Source organism: Pelmatolapia mariae, linkage group LG2 (genome assembly GCF_036321145.2).
Source record: "Pelmatolapia mariae isolate MD_Pm_ZW linkage group LG2, Pm_UMD_F_2, whole genome shotgun sequence".
In the NCBI taxonomy this organism is placed as follows: domain Eukaryota; kingdom Metazoa; phylum Chordata; class Actinopteri; order Cichliformes; family Cichlidae; genus Pelmatolapia; species Pelmatolapia mariae.
In genome coordinates, this window is record NC_086228.1 from 34893443 (window position 1) to 34913956 (window position 20514).

A 20514-nucleotide genomic window follows, 5' to 3' on the forward strand; every position below is an offset into this window, starting at 1 on the left:
CCCTTACCTCTGAATATTCCTGTATAGTAAACAGTCTGTAAAACTCGGTGTGTCCGACTCCTGCTATGCACTGCTAAGATCAGTGGCTGACAGCAAGTGAAAAATCCAAATATGCTATCTGCATTTGACCATTTGGGAGTACAGCTTAGCTTGCCTGTAAGCTGTATTTAAACTGTCTCAGCTAAACTTCTGCTGAGGTTTGCTTTGAGCCGTCCTTCTGATGTTTGCCAAGGCAATCACCATACTCTGATGAAAAGTCAGAGGGCCTTATCTAACCATGAAATGATTTAAAGTGGCATGTCTTCATCTCCTGTTTCCCATCTTTCACTCTCAAAACCATGCCCATTATTCACACTGCTGTACTTTTAACCCAGCTCACCTCTGGATGTGGTTTTTGGATACATTTCCTATTTTGGGGGAGTTTCAAGTGTAGATCACTGTTGTGCAAATCAAACAGTATCCCAGTCTGCTGCTGTTGGCTGTTTCAACAGCAGATATTTTGACATGTCACAGCAGGAATGACCGAGGTGTGATTGATGGTGTTAATCACAGAGTCCACTTATAACCATTCCAGTCCTTGTATTGTGTACATTTGCTCACTTGCATACACCTGCATGACACAGAGCCATCATTACTGACATCAGCCACACCTGTGCTTTCCTTCCAATAAGAAATCAAATGTTTAAAAGCTTCTTTTAAAATAACTATTTCTCTCTCTGATTGTTGCGGAGAACATACAGGGAAAAAATTATGAAGCTATACTTAGTGATATATCTCTTAAAGCTATTGAATGTAGCTCTTTAGTGTGCAACAGAACTACAACATAACTAGTGACATCGGTCAGAGCTTAAAAAGACCATTACTGGACGCTGATTACGGTGTGAAGCTCAGCAATGTTACAGAAAGTCCTCAGAATTTCCTCAAAATCTACTCCCATTCATGACAGACGGTTGATTTGACCTCATACTAAAAGTTAGTGAATCATTAGCTTGATTGTGTTGGGACTCCTTTACTTTTGTAGGTTCCTACATGTTTGTTCTTGAAAAACCCATGACGGAGCCTGCTCTGTTTGAACCAGTGAGTTTAAACGCAGGGTCATTTGCATTTACTGGAATGCAAACTGGAACCATTTTTCATTCACTTTGACATGATTATGTTTTTCTCTGCACATAGGCCAGAGCTCACAATAGCCATGGTGGAGTATGTGGAGCCTAATTTTCGAGCTTTCAAAAGAACAAAAACATTTGCCTCGAACAAAGAGATCAGGTTTTATTTTATTTTAAGTCAAAATCCAGTGGTCTTCCCCTCCACTGTTTGACATCTTTAATACAACTTATACCTGAACGAGTCTCTTGGTTATCCTGTAGGTCAGGAATGTCAAACTCATTTTACATCGTGGGACACTTTGATCTTTAAGTGGGCTGGATTACTGAAACTTTCCATTCTGTCAATGTAAAGACGTTTAACTACACAGTCTCAATATCCTCCTGAGAACCAGCTCAAAAGATGACATCCTGGCCTTTCCAATGATATCTCATGTGTTTGGATGGCCTCTTTTAGCTCCAAATAGGCAGGACATCACAAAAAAAAGTTAAACTGAAAGATCCCCGTTTCCTCGGTTCTCAGGAAACAAAAAGAAGTGCAATTTAAACTGTGTGCCTCAGTTTTTCTACATGTTAAACAAATTCTGCTGCAGCAAACGACTTTTTCGTGCATAAATCCTAAGAAATAATAGCAAATTCCTGAATAAGTCAAGGTCAAAAATTCCGAGTTCCCAGTTGGAAATTTTTTGTTGAACGCCCACTCAACTCGGATTTCTTGCTCAGAAGTTGGATCAGCCCCAGATACTTTGATCTATCAAAGCATTATAACATAAGTATTATCCTGTATTGCTAGTGATACCTGAATGGCTCTACTTTGCTAAGAACCAGAAGAAATCCGTTTTTTTTTCTTTCTGGGTCTGATGTATCTGGAACACAGTGTAAATGTTTTAAATTACATAGAAACGTTTGGTAGCTCATTGCCCATGTTTTTGTTAATAATGTCCCATAGTAAAAAAAACTAATTTCTAAAAAACATCTATCACTTTATTGTTTATCTATTACTTAATAACACCGATGTAGTAGGAATGCGGTATGGGGAAGTGCTTTATCAGTTGGCAAAGCTTTAAATGCAAATACAGTTAAAAGTCCAAAAACTATGCCCTCATTCACATTGTCCAAAGTTGTCCAATGGGCCTTTATTGCTAGGCCGATTCTGGGACCCGGGCCTTATGTTTGACACCCCTGCTGAAGATTATTGAGAACTGAGAAAGCAGAACATTGTGTGCTACACGGATATAACAACGAGTTACCGAGACAAACAAAACCACACAAGTAAGGCACAAACATAAACTGCAGTTACTGTGCAGCTAATATATTTTTCACTTGCTTAAACAACCCAATTATGTGCCCTCCGCCAACGAGCTCGCACCCACAGTCGCGAGTCATATCTCTGCACTAAACAAACCCAGACTGTAGTTTATCTGTTACATAAGACTCTGAAAGTGGACTTACACCTATAGCCACAGCCAGCGGCTTTAGCGTGTTACCAACTGCTGCACTGCCTGCGAAGACGCATACGACATTGAAACTCTTGTAAACCATTTTAGTCTCACGTCCCGGGAGTTTACCTACTGCAAAAGACATATACTGGGTAGACATCTTGGCTCAGCCCAGACCGTGCCCGTTCAGCCTTACCCTCGCGTGGCGGGAGCCACAATGACGCCAGTTGCACCACTACGTAGGCGGCGTGCACCGCGATCCCTCAGGTGCGCATGTCAGCGAAGGGGTTCCCTAGCGGTAACGCAGTGAAAAAGCGAGCCAACAACACTATTTCCGGTTTGAAATTTGCTTTCAAAATAAAGGTTTTTAAGAAACATTTTCAAAATGTGTTAAGCCACTGAATATTTGAGTATTACTGATCTCAGAAAAGGAAAGAAGTAAATTAGACAATCAGCTGTCATTTTTGAATAGTTCAGGCGCTGTCCGGAAAGGGACAATAAATCCTGCTAGTCTATAATCCCAAAATATAATGATTGTGTGGGGACAGAAAATACACAGCTGCTCCCAGCTTTTGAAGTCTTGAGCTTGGTAAACCACCCAGGTTGCTTTTGTTGATGCAAAATAGTTGTACCTGTGTGAAAAGACTTATAATTTGCGGTGTTAACAGATATTGGGTTACTGTTTAAATACTCCTGCTCTCAAAGGCGGCCCTCCACAACATTTTATAAAATTGTTTAGGGTTTTTTTTAATTCAGGATAAAATGGAATCTCCTGTCCTGAGCTTGGGATATTGAATCTCACTGCAGCTGGACAGTTCTCTAAGACTGTGTGGCGGCCAGTTTTTCTTTTCTTAATCTTTCTTAGCGAAATAAACTGGAAATAAATACTGTTTAAGCTGGGAAAATTCTTCAAAGGTTAAGAAAAGTTCTAATGAATTCTCTTAAACATTTTTTTCACCAATGGCTTTTTTAACCTAATAAAATAAAGCATTAAAAAAACATATTTGTTTTGACTGTTCAACTGCAAGTGTGCTCATTCTTGAATCTATGCCCTGAACAGGTGCGGCAAGCTTTACATGGATGGTGCTGTTGCAGTGGATGTTGTCTGACACATCCAAACAGTTTTAAACTCAACACTTTCTTGTACTACTGGCAACACACCTGCATGAGCGAGGTAGACCGGGAATGAATTATTGTTGAGAAAATCAAAGAACACACTGGCATGCACACACACACACACACACACACACACACACACACACACACACACACACACACACACACACACACACACACAGACCTGTCTTCACGTTTTTTTTAAGAGAGGTTTATGGAAGTGCCAACTATTCCATGGTCCAACTTTTCAGATGTGTCATCTTTTTACTGTTGATATCACTGCAAATTGTTGTATGGAAGTATAGTAATCATGTTTGCAGCCCAAATAATTCTATGCATGAATAAAGTAAAGGTTTACTTCCAGCCCAGGAAAAGGATGATTCTTTGGGGACATTGCACAGAAAAGCCTGTCAGAATATTAATTTAAAGGCGTTTCCTATGAGACTGTAAACATGTAACAGTCAAAAAGCGGATTTACTTTTGTGTTATATGAGGATGGAGGAGAGCAAGGTAGTTGTGTCACTTTTAGATGGTCGTGGTTTAATTGTGAAAAGCGGAATTCGGAAGTGTTGCCGTCTTTGCTGCTAGCAGAACACAGGCCGCAGTGATTTGGTAGCCGCTGCAGTAGGAGGAAGGACCGCGGTTCTACCGCTTCTATCTTTCAGTTTCGCCTCAAAATTCGCTTGGTGGTTCTTTCTGGTAGCAACCAGTTAATTATATGTACAGTAACGATCTTATATGACAGCTAAATCGTAGTATTACTAACGGACAGTGATATCAATCGCCATTTTAATCGCACGTTTTCCCTGTCAGAAGCGCTAGCACAACAATGGCTCTGAAAAGAATTCACAAGGTAAGGAAGTGAACGGCGAGGCCCAGGATTTCGCAGTTTGGTTATAGATTTAATTCCAAGGTTGTCTAGCGGATGCTTGTCCGGCAGATTAGTTGTACTGACAATAATCTGAAAAACGGATCTATTTATTCAAGTTAGGTTTGAGCTGGCAGCTAACGGTCTGTGAGTCTGAATAGCGAGCGGCGACACTGAGAGCAGCAATGCGCCGCCTTTCAGTGCTGCTACAAATGGGCCAACTCCACCATTGGCTGTGTTAGCTGTTCTTGGTTGTGTCACATAGCTTCACAATCTGTTTCGGTTCATTAAGAATGTATTCGATACCACATATAAAAAGATGTTTAGCTTGCCATGGTTGTCACTAGTTAATGGTATTAGTGGTGTGTTAGCTGCTGCTGGCTAACATTATCTCTCCCGGTTGTTGGCTAGTTTGGATGAGCTAAAGGGTTCTGTCAGGCTAGCTGACTGCATTTCTATCTTTATAGTAAACTAGCGGCAGTTTTCACGATATGCTATCAGATATGTCTTCATTAGTCGATATAAACGGCAGCCTGCGTAGCTAACATTATTTAACACGGCGGCTTACTTTTACTTAACCCGCTATTTGATTTGACAGATAACTGAAGTTATCCGGCTAGCGGTAACGCTAACGTTAGCTCAGGAGTCCAGAGCTTATTTAATTAAAGGACGGACGGCTTCTTTGTCGCTAGCCATTTAAATATTCGATCATTTGCTGTTGTTAGAGGAACAGTAAAAGTTTAAACATAATGATCGCTATATCGGAAGCGAGCATGTACCTCCTCCCCGTTTTTTTTTTTCGTTAACTGTATATTGTCATCTTAATTCATAACCTGCAGGTATTCGCAGTAGTCACGTCAAAGCAGCCATGTTATTGTTTGTATTGAACATGCTTATGGCTCAACAGGAGAAGCAGTACATAAGGAAATTCTTGTTAATGTTAGCAGCGAGTCGGTGTTGTAAAAACAGGCCCCACGCGTTGTTCGCCTTTGATGGCATGTTGCTGATAGCAGGCGAGCCCTATAATCGTTATTGTGCCGCTCGTCTGATTGAGTTAGCTCCGCGTTGTTTGGTCCTGTTGCAGTTAATTCCCCACGTAGCATAAAGGCATGTCATAATTTGGCCAGGCAGCTCGCTTCATGTTTCTCTTACATGACATCCTGTGCTGCTGTCGAGCCGGAGAAGTTAGCGTTTACGCTAAGCTAACGTTACCAGCATACCGTTTACTGCGAGCTAACCAGTTTACACGGCTGTGTGGGCTATAGTAAAAGCTTTGTTGTCAAGTTACCGTGATCTCGGTTTGGGTGTACGTGTGTTAGCCGCTCTACCTGGAGAAAGGCTGTTACGTAATAGCGGTCAGTGCCATAAGCAAAGGCTCAGGGTGCTATAGTAGTGTTGTTGTGTCACCGGGAAATGCTTTGAGAGTTACTGTAGCAGGGAGCCTTTATGGCTGTGGCACCGGCCTCAGGAGCTGTCTGAAAACAAGACAGAGAGCTCCTGGTGAGCAGGGGAAGTAGTAAGTAGAACAGCCTCTATAAGATTATTGAAGCTCTTTTTTTTGTGCCCTCCCCAAACACATGCTTAAACAGAGGAAATTCTTGTGTGGTTATTTTTATGTTGCATTTCCTTTTTCTCTCTGTGCTTTAGATTGGGGTTGCGCTGATTGTTTAATTAATAGCCCGATATTGGTGTTTGTAAAACAACCTGGCTAAAGCTGATATTTCTGCTTGCTCCTTTTTTGTTTGTTTTTTGTTTTTTATCATTTCTTCTTTCAGTTTGTTCGAAGGATTGTTGAAGGTTACTTTAAAAATGTGTATATTAGAAGGATATATTCTTATTCGTTATATTCTTAACGATTAAGATTAAGTCACAATACACTGATAATCGTGTTTTAGAAATGAGGACATTTTCTCTGTTAATATATAGACTGCTTGGACCTCACACAGAAAAGAAGAAGAAGAAAACAGCAAAGTACTCAAGCGCTCTGTTCTATACATTGTAGCTAAGAGGTTGAGATGCAGTTTGGCAGGTTCACCTTAAACCTTCCACACTTTCCTAACACCCTTTGATGAACTCAGGGAGTTGACTTCGATCTTTAACATTTTAAATTTATTTTCAAAATGGAAAATATTAAAATCAATTACTTTATATTATTCTTATTTTTTTCTTCATTTGGCCCTACTTAATTACAAAGAAATAAATGTCATTCACCTCTTAAACACACTGTCTGGACTCTTATCTGGCACGATACTGATGTGACACAAAAGATAAACAGGACACTTTCATCAGTGAATGCTATCCTGTATGCAGATACTGGTGTTTTTAGCCCTCTTATTGGTTCTTAGTTTTTATGGCCTATTTAATGCTTCGCTGTATGGCCGGACCCAAACAACTCACATCTCTTTGGTTTGTCTCAGGAGTTGAACGACTTGGCACGGGACCCACCAGCCCAGTGTTCTGCAGGACCAGTAGGAGATGACAGTAAGTCAACATTTAAACCCACAGTGTCACGTTAGCTTTGTGTAACCAGGATTCAAAACCCGCTTTTTATTTGAACTTATTCATAATCTTATGTGACCAAATCATTTTTCAATCATCAAATTATACTCGCACATGACATAGGAATCAATGACAGATCCATGAAGACCAACATCTATAAAATAAATTAAATTAGTGTTCGTTTCTGCTTGAGGGTTATTCTTAGAGCTCACATCCAGGAAATACCTGCACCTCCTATTGTGAAGATTTCTGGGTAATTATAAAAGCATAACCCACTGTATTGCTTCATGTAGGTTTTACTTTTACTTTCACAGCAAGGGTATTTTTTCTTTTGTAATGTTGGGAGTAAATCAGAGTTCAGATTTATCTTTTTTTAATCTCATAGACTGAACCAATGATGAAACGCAGAAGGCATTAACTGAACTGAACCTAGCCCTGTAGTGTGTTTGTCAATGTTTCCTTGTAACCAGTACTTTAAATGTTGTATGTAAAACTCCCAAGGTGCTCCTATTATTGCAGGTTAATTAAACAAAATTTGGTCCTAATGCTAAAATTTGTGTGCAGAGTAAAAAAAAAAGTACAGAATATTGAAAAAAATTGGCAGATGATATGGGGATATTTTTTTGTACTGAAGGAAAATGTTTAGTGAGCAGTTTAACACTTTCTCTTTGACACATTTCTGGTGTGATCAATAACCCCGTCACTCAGTCCTAAACCACATTTAAAAGTCAGTGTCCACAATCTTGTGACCTGAGGTTTAAGTGTCAGTAAATCCAGACACTTGAAGTTTTTTTTTTTTTTTTTTTTTTTTTTTTTTTTTTTTAATAAATGCCTGCAAAATTTTGGAATTTTCACTTTGGCATACTCGGTCTCGTCAATTTGGTCTTGACCCTGCTGTAACGTCAAAATCCAAACTGTAGTTTTTAATGACCAGCGTCCAGTTTAGTTAGTTGCTTTTAAGAAATATTTTGATACATTAAGATCTTGTATTGTGGTAGATCTGACGCTGTCCCGTGCTATATACACAAACAGATACATTCAGTTAATCGCTCTGATGATATGCCTTGATATTTAAGTCCATTTAACGATTGATCTTATTCTGTCTTGGTAATACAGCAGTGTTTTTACATATAGCTGTAATCCTTTATAATCATGTCTTTTATGAATGATAGCGTGGGAGTAATAATAATAGCCCTAGATGGGTATGTTTAGAACAAGTAGCATGAATAAACACAGACAGATTGTATTTAGGATGTTTAAAAAAAGTAGACAGTGAATATATTAAGTGTATACACACTGATTTAAATATGAAATCGTGGACTTGCAAATTACGTGCTGCCCCAGTCATTGCTCAGAGGTTGACGCAAACTTAGCCAGGAGTAGTAATGCGGCGGCTGCCTGCCCGACACATCCTGAGTGCAACACCTGGGTTCAACAAGAGACCGACACCCACGCTGTTATCTCATGTTTGAGGTTTGTGACGTCTGCATACATAACCAGAATCGTCACAGAGTATACAGTGCAGCTGTGCTCTCATATATTGTATTATTTTTAGGAAAAAATCTACATGCTTTATTGTTTCTTTTGTCTGTTTTCATGTCTTCAGACTGATTTTTGCATATTGATATCTGTTCCTAAATTATTTATTGAAACTATTCTTTAAAACAACAAAACTTATGTGCAAGATTCCTCGAAGATTATTAAATGAAATATGAATATGTTGTGTTGAAACTCAGACTAACCCATGAATGTGTTAATATCCTTTGTGTGTGCGTGTGTGATGGGGGATGTTGCATTTAGGTGCCAGTGTTCCAGTCAAAACAAAAACATTTGATTTTTATCTTAGGACAGCACACGCAGGACACGTCCGTATGTGTCCGTATGCTGTCAGGATCACAACAACCGTCTGAGGAGTTTTTCCTTTGTGTCATTAAAATGTCAGACTTTAAAACAATCATAGCGTGGATCCCGTAAGCACTGCGTCCTGGGATTTTGGTGTGCAGTCTGTGTTTGTGCACGATAGCGTCTAACTTTTGTACTTGTGGGGGGAAAAATCAGTAGCAGAACTTTTTATTTGTTTGCTGTACACATCGCTTCCTGCCATCAACATCAAAAAAACCAAGATGGTGTCTCTTGTGAAATGCAGTTATTGTGGCTTTCTTCACAAACGTGACATTTCTCCTCAGACAGGATGCTTGAATTGGACAGGTTTAAAAGATCACAGTCAGATTACAGTGGTTTGTTTTGGTGGTTATCCATGCTCTTTAAAAAAATCACTTCTTGTTTATTAATTTCCTCTGAAGCAGCAGGTTAGTGTTATTCGTGTGCTGCAAGTGTATATGTAATCATTTCTAATTAAGAAAAGACTGTCCTCAGCTGCACTTTATTTAAAGCCTGTTACTCAACTGTATAAATAAACAGGCACGCTTCATGTGGCATTATTTATTCTAACACTTCCCAGACACACATCATGTCCTCAGAGTTTCATAACAAATTTCTCCTTTTTTGTTTCAGTGTTTCACTGGCAAGCCACAATAATGGGACCCGTAAGTACTCACACAGTCACAGCTTTAACCGTTGCTTTAGGTTTATGGGAAATTCACATACATGTGCACGACTCTGAATTGTTCTCACTATAAGTTTTCCACCTGCCTGTTTCCTTTTATACCATAATTGTAATGAAGCCCATTGGGCTTCTCTCTCCTTCAGAATGACAGTCCTTACCAGAGCGGGGTTTTCTTCTTGACCATACACTTCCCCACAGACTACCCCTTCAAACCGCCAAAGGTGAGCACCAGAGCATGCAAAGAAGTAGCTTTTCATACACAGAGGGCGCCTAAGTTCCTCTTGCCCGTTAAAGCGTGCCACAGCTTTACGTCATCCAGCTTTCTGCCGTCTCTCCCTCTTTCTTGGCTCCCCCCATTCATCTGTTTTCAGGTTGCATTTACCACAAGAATCTACCACCCAAATATCAACAGCAACGGCAGCATCTGTCTTGACATCCTGCGATCACAGTGGTCTCCGGCTCTCACCATCTCCAAAGGTAAGGAGATGTTTCTGGCTGCAGAGTGAAAGAGAAACGCCCCGTTTTCTTTTTCTTTTTTTCTCTCATGAAAGCGCTACCTCCAAATGCATTCCTGTGGCAGAGGTCCTTGATTTAAACTGGAGCAGCACTATCTCAGTGAATGTCAGAGATGGTCCTTGAGCTAATACAGTGGTTTACACAAATAGCGTCCCTCATGCACTGTGAGTGTTTTTGTAGACCAATTATGTTTATGATCAGAAGTGGAATAGATGTGACATGCTAGCATGTGAGGGTCATCCAAAGGAAAATGTATCCAAACCCTGAAAATGTCAGTTTTTATTTGTGAGAACTCTTAACCTCTTGTGTGGTCTGTTCCAGTTCTCCTGTCCATCTGCTCTCTGCTGTGCGACCCAAACCCGGACGACCCATTAGTACCCGAGATCGCCCGCATCTACAAGACTGACAGGGAAAAGTGAGTTGTTTGCATGAATAGTTTGCTTTCATGTGCCTTTTCAGATTGTTGCTAGTAACACTGTTGCTAACAGTGTGTGACAACAGAAAAAATTGAAACTGTCACCACGAGTCTTTAAAATAGCCGCACAGTTAACAGTGAGATTCACAGATGTGTCACTCACTCCCCACATTTGGTTTCGAAACACCCAGACAGCAACAGCAAACCCAACTCGGGGCTTCATAATGGGCGAATATCCCCTGTGGCCATGTCCATCTTTTATATACAGGCTATGGTCAAGAAGGCTGTCTAATGTTAGAGCGTGTGAAACTTGAGCTTTTTGATTAGTCATGTGTGAGGGTGAATGAATGCAAACATTTGGGCACAGACACGCCACCTTCCTGGAGCTGTCACCCTGTTGAGACGATCAGAATTTGCTAGCTGTGAAATTAACGATTGATCGATAAGGCCGGAGAGCCAGAATTGGCTCAACAAAGACTCCCAATTTGGCCCACTGGCTCTGGAAAGTATGAAATATTGCATATATTTTGGACATTAAACTGTATTTTCATAACTTGGAGCTTTTATAAAGACCCAAAGAGCTCCCCATGGTCATTTGTGCTACATCAAAATAATTAAGTAGTAGATGAATGACTAAATGGCAGAAAAGGTCCTTTTTTTAAAAAATATCTACTATAAAAAAATAGTAAAATCTTACAATGGGTCCACAGTAAATAAAAAAAAATAAAAAATAAAAAAAAAAAAAATTACATTTTATGTGAATGAACAAATTAAGTCACAACTCTTTCAGTAACTTTACACATTTATTTCTTACTGTTTCAGGCCAAAGAGTCGTGCTGACAGGTGTTTCATATACAGCACGTTTCTCTTATCGTGTAGAAAAACGGACACGTTCCATTGAAAATCCTTTTTCTTATATTAAAGTATCTGAGGGATTTCATATGAAGCGAAACATCTTTATCGGAGAATGGCACTCATCTGAGCCTACGATGTAAAATGAGGACGACGTGTCTGCTCTGTGCCATTCGCTCATGAACTTTCTGCCCTCCTCTTTGGCTTCTTCCCAGCTTGATGCAACTCTGACAAAAACCTAATTGCTGTGCAGGTTTAGTGACAGGCAGTGGACGGCCAATTAAATTGTTGAAAGTGCAAGCAAGTTTTGAACAGTCGCGGTGACGTCGCAACAGAAAAGTGATGCGGCCACACTCGTTGCGATTCAGACTTTGGGGAGCGTCTGCTCTAATTCAGCCGCCCCGTTTCAGACACGTTGATGGGACCAGTCAGAGTAAAGGCAGTGGTGCAGATTGACTATAAGTGTTCAACATGTTGATCCTTCACTAAGTTAAAACTGACCACTCTCCTCTTTTTCTCTGTTTTTTTTTTTTTTTTCTTGTTCACAGGTACAACAAAATAGCTCGGGAATGGACACAAAAGTATGCAATGTAGTGTTGGGGGTAGAAACATGGCCAACCACCTCTACGACGTAAAGGCTAGGGGAGCTTCAGACGTAAAGAGAAAACAAACAAAAAAACCATACAAACAAATGAAAAAGTTTAAACAAGATCTTGTTGGTTTCCATTGGAGTGCTTTCTTTGAGCCACGCCTCCCCTTCACCAGAGTACCTGTAAAACTCCCTCTGCCCCACCTCCCCACCTTCTCTCTCTCTCCCTCTATTTGCTCTATCTTTACCCCTTCCCTCCCTCCACCCCTCAGCTCACCCACCCCTCCTCTAGTGTACATATTGTCAACTTGCAACGGTAAAGCCCATCTCTCCTTTTTCACCACCTACCAACTCCTCCTCCATCTCCTGACTTCTGTATTCCATTTGTCACCAAGCAGGTTGGGCTGTCACCGATCCTCCACCCTCCCGTGTTTATTCCCTGCACGCCCGCATCCTCACCCACCATCACTAAAAGCATTCCTTTAAGCACCAGTCAAGCTTTGAGGGGACCTTTTTTTTCCCCCCATTATCTTCCAGTTTAATTTTATTTTTGAGGGGGAGGGGACAGTAAGATGGAGGGATTTTTACACTCTGCACCCTTTCTTGTTTTTGTTGTCCTAATGATTTCCATCTGTAGGGGTGACATTTCAAGGAAGTAGTCAAAGGGCACTCTGTGTTTTATACAAGGCTATGTAACATGGAAAAAAATTACACGCAGCCTATTTTTGGTCTTCTGTTGGATTCTATGAAAGGACTTGAATTTATCCCCACACCTCCTGCTCCTCATTCCTCCCTCCCCAAATCTTCCCTCACCCAAGTTGACCCCTTTGTACACACACACACACACACACACACACACACACATGCACACACAACTGTAACCCCCATGTCACCCTCACCACCACCGTTTCTTTATTCACAAAAAGTGGAGGTTCTGGACCAGGTATTTAAGCAATTCATTTTTTTTTCTTAGTTTAACCTGTGTTTTTATTTCCCACCCCATAATTCTTTAGGTTGCTTTTATCTTTCTTTTTTTGTTTGTTTTTTTGCTATTGTTAAATTAGAGGCTAACATCTTAAATGGCTATGGGACTGGCTTGGGCTCTGGGTGCGAGGAGAACCCACTCTTCTTGCACAAAACCTCTGTATATTGAATTACCTGAGAGGCTCGTTGAGCTTTGTGTGTTGATTAAACTGTGTAATAAAAACCCTCGACTCCTGTGTTGACTCATACTCAGCCTCTTTTTGAAAAAGGCATACAGAGGCAGGTTGGCAACATCTGAATGCAGTTAAGAGGAAGTTCTGCAGAAATCTAACAGTATAAATAAGATGAGCAATTACCTCATTCTTTTATGGTTACCTCTCTTCCACAGAATTCTTTGAATACTGGGGAGCATAACAAAAATATAAGACTTGAAAGCTTTTGAAATTACATAATTCTTGGGCGCTTGTGGAGTCCAGTCAAGCCTTTAGAAAAGGTCATTTGTCGCCCTCTGGTGGTATGTAAAGTAGTTAAAAGTTGGGAGACCTTCCAGCTCTATCACAGCTAAATTGAAAGCTTTGACTGGTAAAACTTCATAATTTATATATTTAAGCCTTATAAATTTATAAGTGGGGTTTGTTTTGAGTCAAAGTTGTAGTTATGTTCAAAAACTGCCAACCCCCCCCCTTTTTTTAAGCCAGTGACCTGTAAAGGAAATGGGACTCGCCAAAGCTCGCAGTGGTCAAGATAATTATCCGCCATTAGGAAAATTTGCCAGGCAGTGGAATTTTATTTATCTTTTGGCTATGGACCCGATAGTGAAGAGTTTTAAAAAAATACACTTAAAATAAAACGTAATATTTATTTATTTTATTTCTGGAACGTTTTACTCATCACGGCAATTCCAACTTCAAAGAGCGCTAAAGCGAAGCCGGAAGTGGTATGGGGGTTACGCTCTTACCCTTGTCGAGCTCCGTTCCTCCTCGGTTTTGATTGGTTGGTGGGCAGTGACGCAGCAGGTTCGGTGCGCTGTCAGAGTGGATCGAATTTTGATAAGCTCTGTGGTTGACCTTGCTGCTGAGCACAAACAGTACACCGTCCGAGGAGAAAAAAAAACTCCCAACATGTCAGCCACAAGTTTACCTGCAATGCCAATGCCTCCGATACCCGACTTACCCAGCTCGGGTTTCAGGTTAACTAAAGGTAAAGTATTAAAGCTGGCTAATAGCATGCTAGCATTGTATGAGTGTTTTGTTAGCCGTTAGCGGGTCTGCGACAGTGTTGTAGAAAAAACTGTAGGATACTGTGTGGTTGTATTGAGGCTACCGCGTGTAATAGTAACGTAAAGACTATTTTTATATAGACTTTGTAGTTGCACTGTAAACTTTTTCCCCTTCTTCTGGCATGGCGCCGTTAGCTGGCTAACCGGTCACCGAGCCCAGTTGGACACAGGTTAATGTCTCCAACTTTAGCCTTCACTCAGTGTGGGGCACAGCTAAACGCTATCTCCGTATGCCCGGCTTCCCGCCGCTCTAGCCAAGCAGCTAATCACAGAAGTTGCTGATCAGGTCTGACAGCAGGGCCCACATTCCTGTTCTGAAACATGTGATTCTCAGTACTCTGCAGATAATCCTCCATGGCTTGGAAAAATTTCGCCACTCCTGGCCTTGGAAAACACCGTCACATACCTGCTTGTTGGTTTTCTAAGAATAGGCCTAAACTACTCTGGCATAAACCCTTTCAGAACCGAGAAACTGTTAATGCCACTAGGTCCGACAGGCTGAAATGATGACTAAAAGGATGTTGCCTCAAATGACAGTTATGATCACTCGTTTAAGACATTACATAAAATTCCTCATCATATTTGTCTTTTTTCAGAGCATTTTTTGGTTGCCGTGCCGGTGGCGGTGGTTGCAGCTGTCGGAGGCTTCCTGGTCAGCCAGTACCTGAACAGGCGGAGGTGCAAAAAGGGCCAAGTGAACACCTGCATCAACAAAGACAGCCCCAAAGTGGTCCACAGCTTTGACATGGAGGACATCGCCACCAAGGCCGTGTACTGCCGCTGCTGGAAGTCAAAGAAGGTTGGTCCCCAGGCAGCGATAAATGTCCTTTAGCTTAAACTTCAAGTAACAGTCATTGAGCTTTCTAAGCTTGCAGGTAATCTTATCAGAGGTCCAAAACTGCTTAGCTTTCTGCAGTCACAGGTCACGGTTTGACACATATTGTGCTGATCACATCCCAGTCGGTAATGGGATGTGACCATCTTTAACATCCCTGACCTGCGCTGAAAGTTACCCTCTGACAGCCCTCCATGCTTAGCCGGTTTCAAACTGCTGTTAGCATGAACTCATATGTGGCTAACAGACTCTCTTCATATGACTGATAAGAGTGAATTCTGTTGTTGTTGTTTCTCCTCTTCCCTGCAGTTCCCTTACTGCGATGGTTCCCACACTAAACACAACGAGGAAACCGGGGACAACGTTGGACCGCTCATCATCAAAAAGAAGGACGCGTAATCTGAGCCACCGGAGAACTCGGCCCTCCCTGACTCCTCGCGCGCCCGGCCCGATCATCTTTCATTCTCATTGCCGTGTCACACTGATTGATGATTACAGTATGACGCTGATATGTTCAGTCCAAACTGAGCGTTGTCATTTGCCCGTAACAGAAAAACATAGTTTTAATATCAAACCGGCCACACTGCTCTGACACTGCTTAGTGTGACTTTGAAATCAAAGGTCATTTGAGGACAGATAACAGTTAGACATGGTGGCACTATGACTGCAGCTCGCAGTATGACCTACTTAATGTGGCGTTTGTTTAAAGTTCTCACTGGCCCTGATAAAGGTGAAATATTTCCCCGTGCGGGCATTGTGCCTTCATGTTTGGCGTCCTTTCAGCCGCCTCCTCTGGGTGTGGGGCAGGTGGCTGAAAGACGAGACCTTCAGTCAGTCCAGCGTCTCGGTGAACTGAAGCGTAGGCCTTAAATTTAAATCTAAACCAGAATCCAAACGCTCACACAACCCTACATGAATGTTAACACACAATGTTTTGTTTGTTTTGCTGCTTTAGTCAGAGGAGGTAGAAGTTTAGTTTGTTGTTAATGAACTGTTGAAACTGTCTCCTTGTAACCAGTTCCTGTGGCTTTCTGGGAAAACTTGTGTTGAATCTGTGAAGTGTTCAGCAGCTCGTGCCCATTAAGAATATATTCTGCCGTTTCAGCAGGTTGATTTTTCTACTGGCTGCGGGGGTGTCTGGTTTGATTCATTGTTCTGTACATTGTGAATAAAACTTGAGTGACCCAATTCGAAAGCTTCATTTATTCATTTCAGGACACACTAACACTGCATTCGTTCGCCTTTTTCCACCACAGGATCGGGAACGCGTGTCACAGCGCTGTGCTGATGGATTAACGCAGGACGGGGGTAATGAGTGAACAGCTCTGTGTGCGTGTGTGTGACTGCGGTGGATCGGGGCTGTGAGATGTGTGGGAGAGACGGAAGTGAGGGGGGCTCCCGTGCTGCAGTGTCCACCGACACCAGTGGCCATTTTAAGACGGAGCAGTATTTGCGGTGACCGCTAGAAGACGCTGTGTTTACACGGATCGCCCAGGCCAGACAGACAGCAGTGTACGCGAACACGGTGGGCCCCTGCTCCCATAGTGACACGCGCGCGCGCTCGCACACACACATAGACACGCACGCACGAGGTATCTGGCTGCGTGCCAGATGCAACGGAGGACTCTCAGAAGAGGTGGAGTGGACTCCGCCGTCCCCGCGTGAGGAGTCACCTTTAACAGACAGCGAGCTCACGTGCTTCAAAGCAGACGGACATTAGCATAAAGGCTATTTATGTTAAACAGGCTAATTTAGCTCACAGGGCTCTTCCTGTTTTCCGAGTGACCTGTAAAAATATCATTTTATTTTGTAGCTGTTTGTTTTGATATTTATTTACATCCACCGTGTGTGACACCACAACCCAAAACAGTGTGCTTTTATGTATGAAAGGTCACGGCGCTGGCTTCCGGTGTGGATAAAACACCAGTTCAGACGGTAAAAAATAAACAGTAAATCTGCATTTAAAACCATTTTAAGGGGAAGAGTTGTTTTGGTTGGATTTTTTTTGTCTTGTTTTTTTAAAATAAGAGCATAATTATGTTAAAATAAGTAGGCGAAGCCTGGACTGCACAAACAGTAAACGCTTAAGAGTTTTCAGCTACTTTACTGGGCATTTAATATAGCAAAGTTTGATTGAATACATTTAAAGATTTATAAAAGAACAAACAGGAATAATTAATAAACTGGGCTTTTGACTAGTTTCCACAGGCCTGAATAAGGCATAATGATATATATATAAGAGCCTAACAAGAATTTCTAGTAGAGAAAACATAACGAGCATAAATTATAAGTGTGCCCGGTGTTTACATAATTTTTACATGTGTCTCAGTTGTGCTGTTGACTGCGTGTGACCGGTGGCCTTGATTCGCCTTAGTATTCCCGCTGCCAGCTAACGGTGTGTGCTGATCTGCTTCTGTGGACGTTTCACGGGGTCGCTCTGACCAGAGCCTCGACTGCAGAGTCCACTTCGCATTTTGAGCGACGCCCCCAAATTCCGTGCAGAGTGTTTGCAGACCCTCCGGGACGGAGAGGTGGAGGAGGAATCGGCAGCTCCGCCGTCCATATACGCTACAATCACCACGCCATTAGTTCATGACTTCATCATATCTTTGACAGGAGAGCTCGGGTCGTGTTTGTAAGGTAAGCGGGGAGCTTTTCTCGATACTTCCTGTTGATTTTCGCCGTGTTGTATTGTCGCCTTTTTTCTTGCGCGCAGCGCCGTGTCGCAGCGACCACTCGGACTGTGGTCAGCTCGCCGTGGCGTCGGTCGAGCACCGTCTTCTTAGGTAACGTTAATAACGGCCAAATGATCGATCTGGTTTCCCGATCGATCCGCCAAAGGGGGCGATTGGCCGGTCTTGTAATAACACCCATCTCCCGTGTTTAATCAGCGGAGTAGTTTTTCTACAAATGTGGACACGGAACATAGCCTGGTCTTTTTTTATCCACAGCAACCGCATCGTTGCGCACCTCGCTCCTCGTCGTCGATAGCAGACAAAAGACAGCCTGTTTTTTTCCCCCGGCGTCCCTTATTTAGTCTTTCTCTGCTGAGCTTAAGCTTTGGCTGGCACACATAACAGCAGTCGTCAAAATGTATTTGAAAAGCGCGCTCCACATTTGACCTGCGCATATGCGCATATCTTTGCATATTGTTGTCGCTCTGTTATTGATTGCATTGATATACCGTGAAATTCTTAAAGGGATACTGCCTCCTGTATGCGGAAATCATTGGCAAGCATGCAGTGTGTGTCAGATACATGGCTGCCTTCATCTCTGTCCGGGGAGTTTGATTTCTGAGCCTGTGCACATGCATGTTATATTTTTGTCTTTAAGCACCAAATCTCTGCACTCTGCTTCTCTGGCTGTGTTTGGTGGCTCTGACTGAGAACATATCTCCCAGCCCTTCTTTCCTCGTAACTCTCTTTCTGTGTTTGTCACTCCAACATTTCTATTCTTAACCTTCCTCTCTTCATCCCCTATTCATTTCTAGCTCTCCAGGACTCCGAGGCTGCTGCAGAGAATGGGAATAGGGACACAGGCCAAGGCTTGCCATTTTGGCTGAAGTAACAGCAGGACAGTTGTCAGCCTCGCATCGGCTTCAATCCCCTTCTCCCTCACCTCTCCTCCCACACGCGCACGCATACTCACACAAGGACAGACAACTCCCCGTAGCCAGCTATGTCCACCGCGGTAGACATCGCTGGCCCTTCCTCCCCGGATCAGGCCCACAGCAGTGCTAAAATCCCCAATGAGCCACTGAGACCAAGCCTTAAGCGCTCTAACCACCCCTACAGCCTCTCCCATTACATCTCCACCCCTTCCCCGGCCGTGGATGTCAAAAGCCTGATGGAGCCCTCCTCATCTCAGCAACGGGCCACCCAGCCCGGCCACGCTAAGCCTCGCCGGGCCCCCTCCTGGCCCGACATGTGGGAGTCGCCCAGCGGGCTCCACCTGGCCCACGCTGCGGAGCTGCTGATGCGCGCTGGGCTGCTGGCTCTCACCCCTGCCACCACAGAGCAAGCCAGCTTGGGCGCACAGAGCAGCCAGCCAGCTAAGAGGGAGGCTGCAGAGGCAAAGAGCGGAAAGGGAGACGGCGAGGGAGGTGGGTCTGGGCCTGAGGAGGAGGAAGAGGACTCCTCTGCATGCAGCACTGACTTCCAGCCCTTCCTGGGTGCCTGGTTCCCCTTCAGCCCCGCTCTTTTCCCCCTGGCAGGCTTCCAGATGGGGGGAGGTCACTGGAGAAGCACGGCCATGGGAGCTGAGGGCATAGAGGGGCTGGTGGCCGAAGGATACTCTCCCAGCTCCCTGGGCGGGAGCAGCGGAGGCAGGAGGAAGAGGAAGAGGTGCGGGGAGTGCGTACCGTGCCGGCGTCAGACGAACTGCGAACAGTGCAGCAGCTGCCGCAATCGCAAGAGGGGACACCAGATCTGTAAATACAGGAAGTGCGAGGAGCTGAAGAGGAAGCCCGGGGGGCCGGGGTTTGAGAGCAGAGTGTCTGGGTTTGATCTGAGGGGGTCTGATTTTACTTTGGGTCTGGCACAGGAGAGAAGCAACGGAGCCTTGGACGGATAGTAACGCTTGCGGTGGCAGGATTTGTCAGAGGTTCCCGGTTGGATGATTGTTGAGGAGCTGCAGTTTTAACAAAACAAAAATTACAAAACCACACACACACACACCAACACACACTCACCCACAGGACACCCTGTTAACATGCTCGGACTGTGACTGTCAGAGACGTTCAAAGATGTTGTGTTTCGTGCGGAGCTGCAGCTCCCGTTTAAGAATGTCCACACACGTTCCCATCCATTTTGACAATCAGAGAATTGGAGAGGCGAGAAAGAAGGATACCAATGTTTGTCAATATTCAGATGATGACAAAAATTCTGTAAATAGACTGTAAATATCTGGAAAACATTATGTCTTCTTCTTCCTTTTTCTTTTTTTTTCTTTTTTTTTACGTTGCTTTCCAGTTTGGATGTACTGTGCTTCAAAGGTAAAGAGGAGCCAAATGTTTTGTTTCTAACGAGGGGAGTTCTGTTTCTGTTGTTCTGACGTCACTGCATCAGTAAGAAGTGAATGAGTTTGGCCTCGGCTAAATTATTTCATGTGCAACTTGTACTGTATAGCGCTGTTTGCCCTTTTGAAATAAAAGAAATTTGCCATGTGCACTCGTCTACAAGCTCTATGCTACGTCTTTATGTGTGTGTGTGTGTGTGTGCGTGTGCGTGCACTCATTTGTAATTGGGCGTATGTGTCCGTTTGCAACCTTGTTTCTGCTTGCGCACACATGTACTCCTGTGTGTGTGTGTGTGTGAGGTTGTGTGTGGATTATGAGTCACCTAATGGTGTGGCTGAGAGCCTTATCACAACCCCACAGACACACAAACACACCTACACGCTGCCTTGGCAAGTCCAGTGCGTGCACTTGAGCACACCTAACCTGACACACACAA

General features: G+C 43.1%; 3 protein-coding genes across 3 annotated transcripts; all 3 read left to right on the forward strand.

The window, feature by feature from the left end:
- The first annotated feature begins 4244 nt into the window (after nt 1-4244).
- Nucleotides 4245-13183, forward strand: ube2d2 (ubiquitin-conjugating enzyme E2D 2 (UBC4/5 homolog, yeast)). The gene is made up of 7 exons (XM_063499531.1): nt 4245-4511; nt 6944-7007; nt 9540-9571; nt 9735-9812; nt 9963-10068; nt 10429-10522; nt 11923-13183. The coding sequence occupies exons 1-7, from the start codon at nt 4488-4490 to the stop codon at nt 11966-11968; spliced, it is 444 nt and encodes a 147-aa protein (XP_063355601.1). The 5' UTR covers nt 4245-4487; the 3' UTR covers nt 11969-13183.
- A 764-nt stretch (nt 13184-13947) lies between these two features.
- On the forward strand, nt 13948-16249 carry zgc:110843 (uncharacterized protein LOC541492 homolog). The gene is made up of 3 exons (XM_063487957.1): nt 13948-14147; nt 14823-15025; nt 15371-16249. Exons 1-3 carry the CDS (start codon nt 14069-14071, stop codon nt 15458-15460), a joined length of 372 nt encoding a protein of 123 aa, XP_063344027.1. The 5' UTR covers nt 13948-14068; the 3' UTR covers nt 15461-16249.
- A 1023-nt stretch (nt 16250-17272) lies between these two features.
- On the forward strand, nt 17273-20226 carry cxxc5b (CXXC finger protein 5b). Its single transcript, XM_063487965.1, has 2 exons — nt 17273-17701; nt 18552-20226. The coding sequence occupies exon 2, from the start codon at nt 18740-18742 to the stop codon at nt 19631-19633; it is 894 nt and encodes a 297-aa protein (XP_063344035.1). The 5' UTR covers nt 17273-17701; nt 18552-18739; the 3' UTR covers nt 19634-20226.
- The last annotated feature ends 288 nt before the right edge of the window (nt 20227-20514 follow it).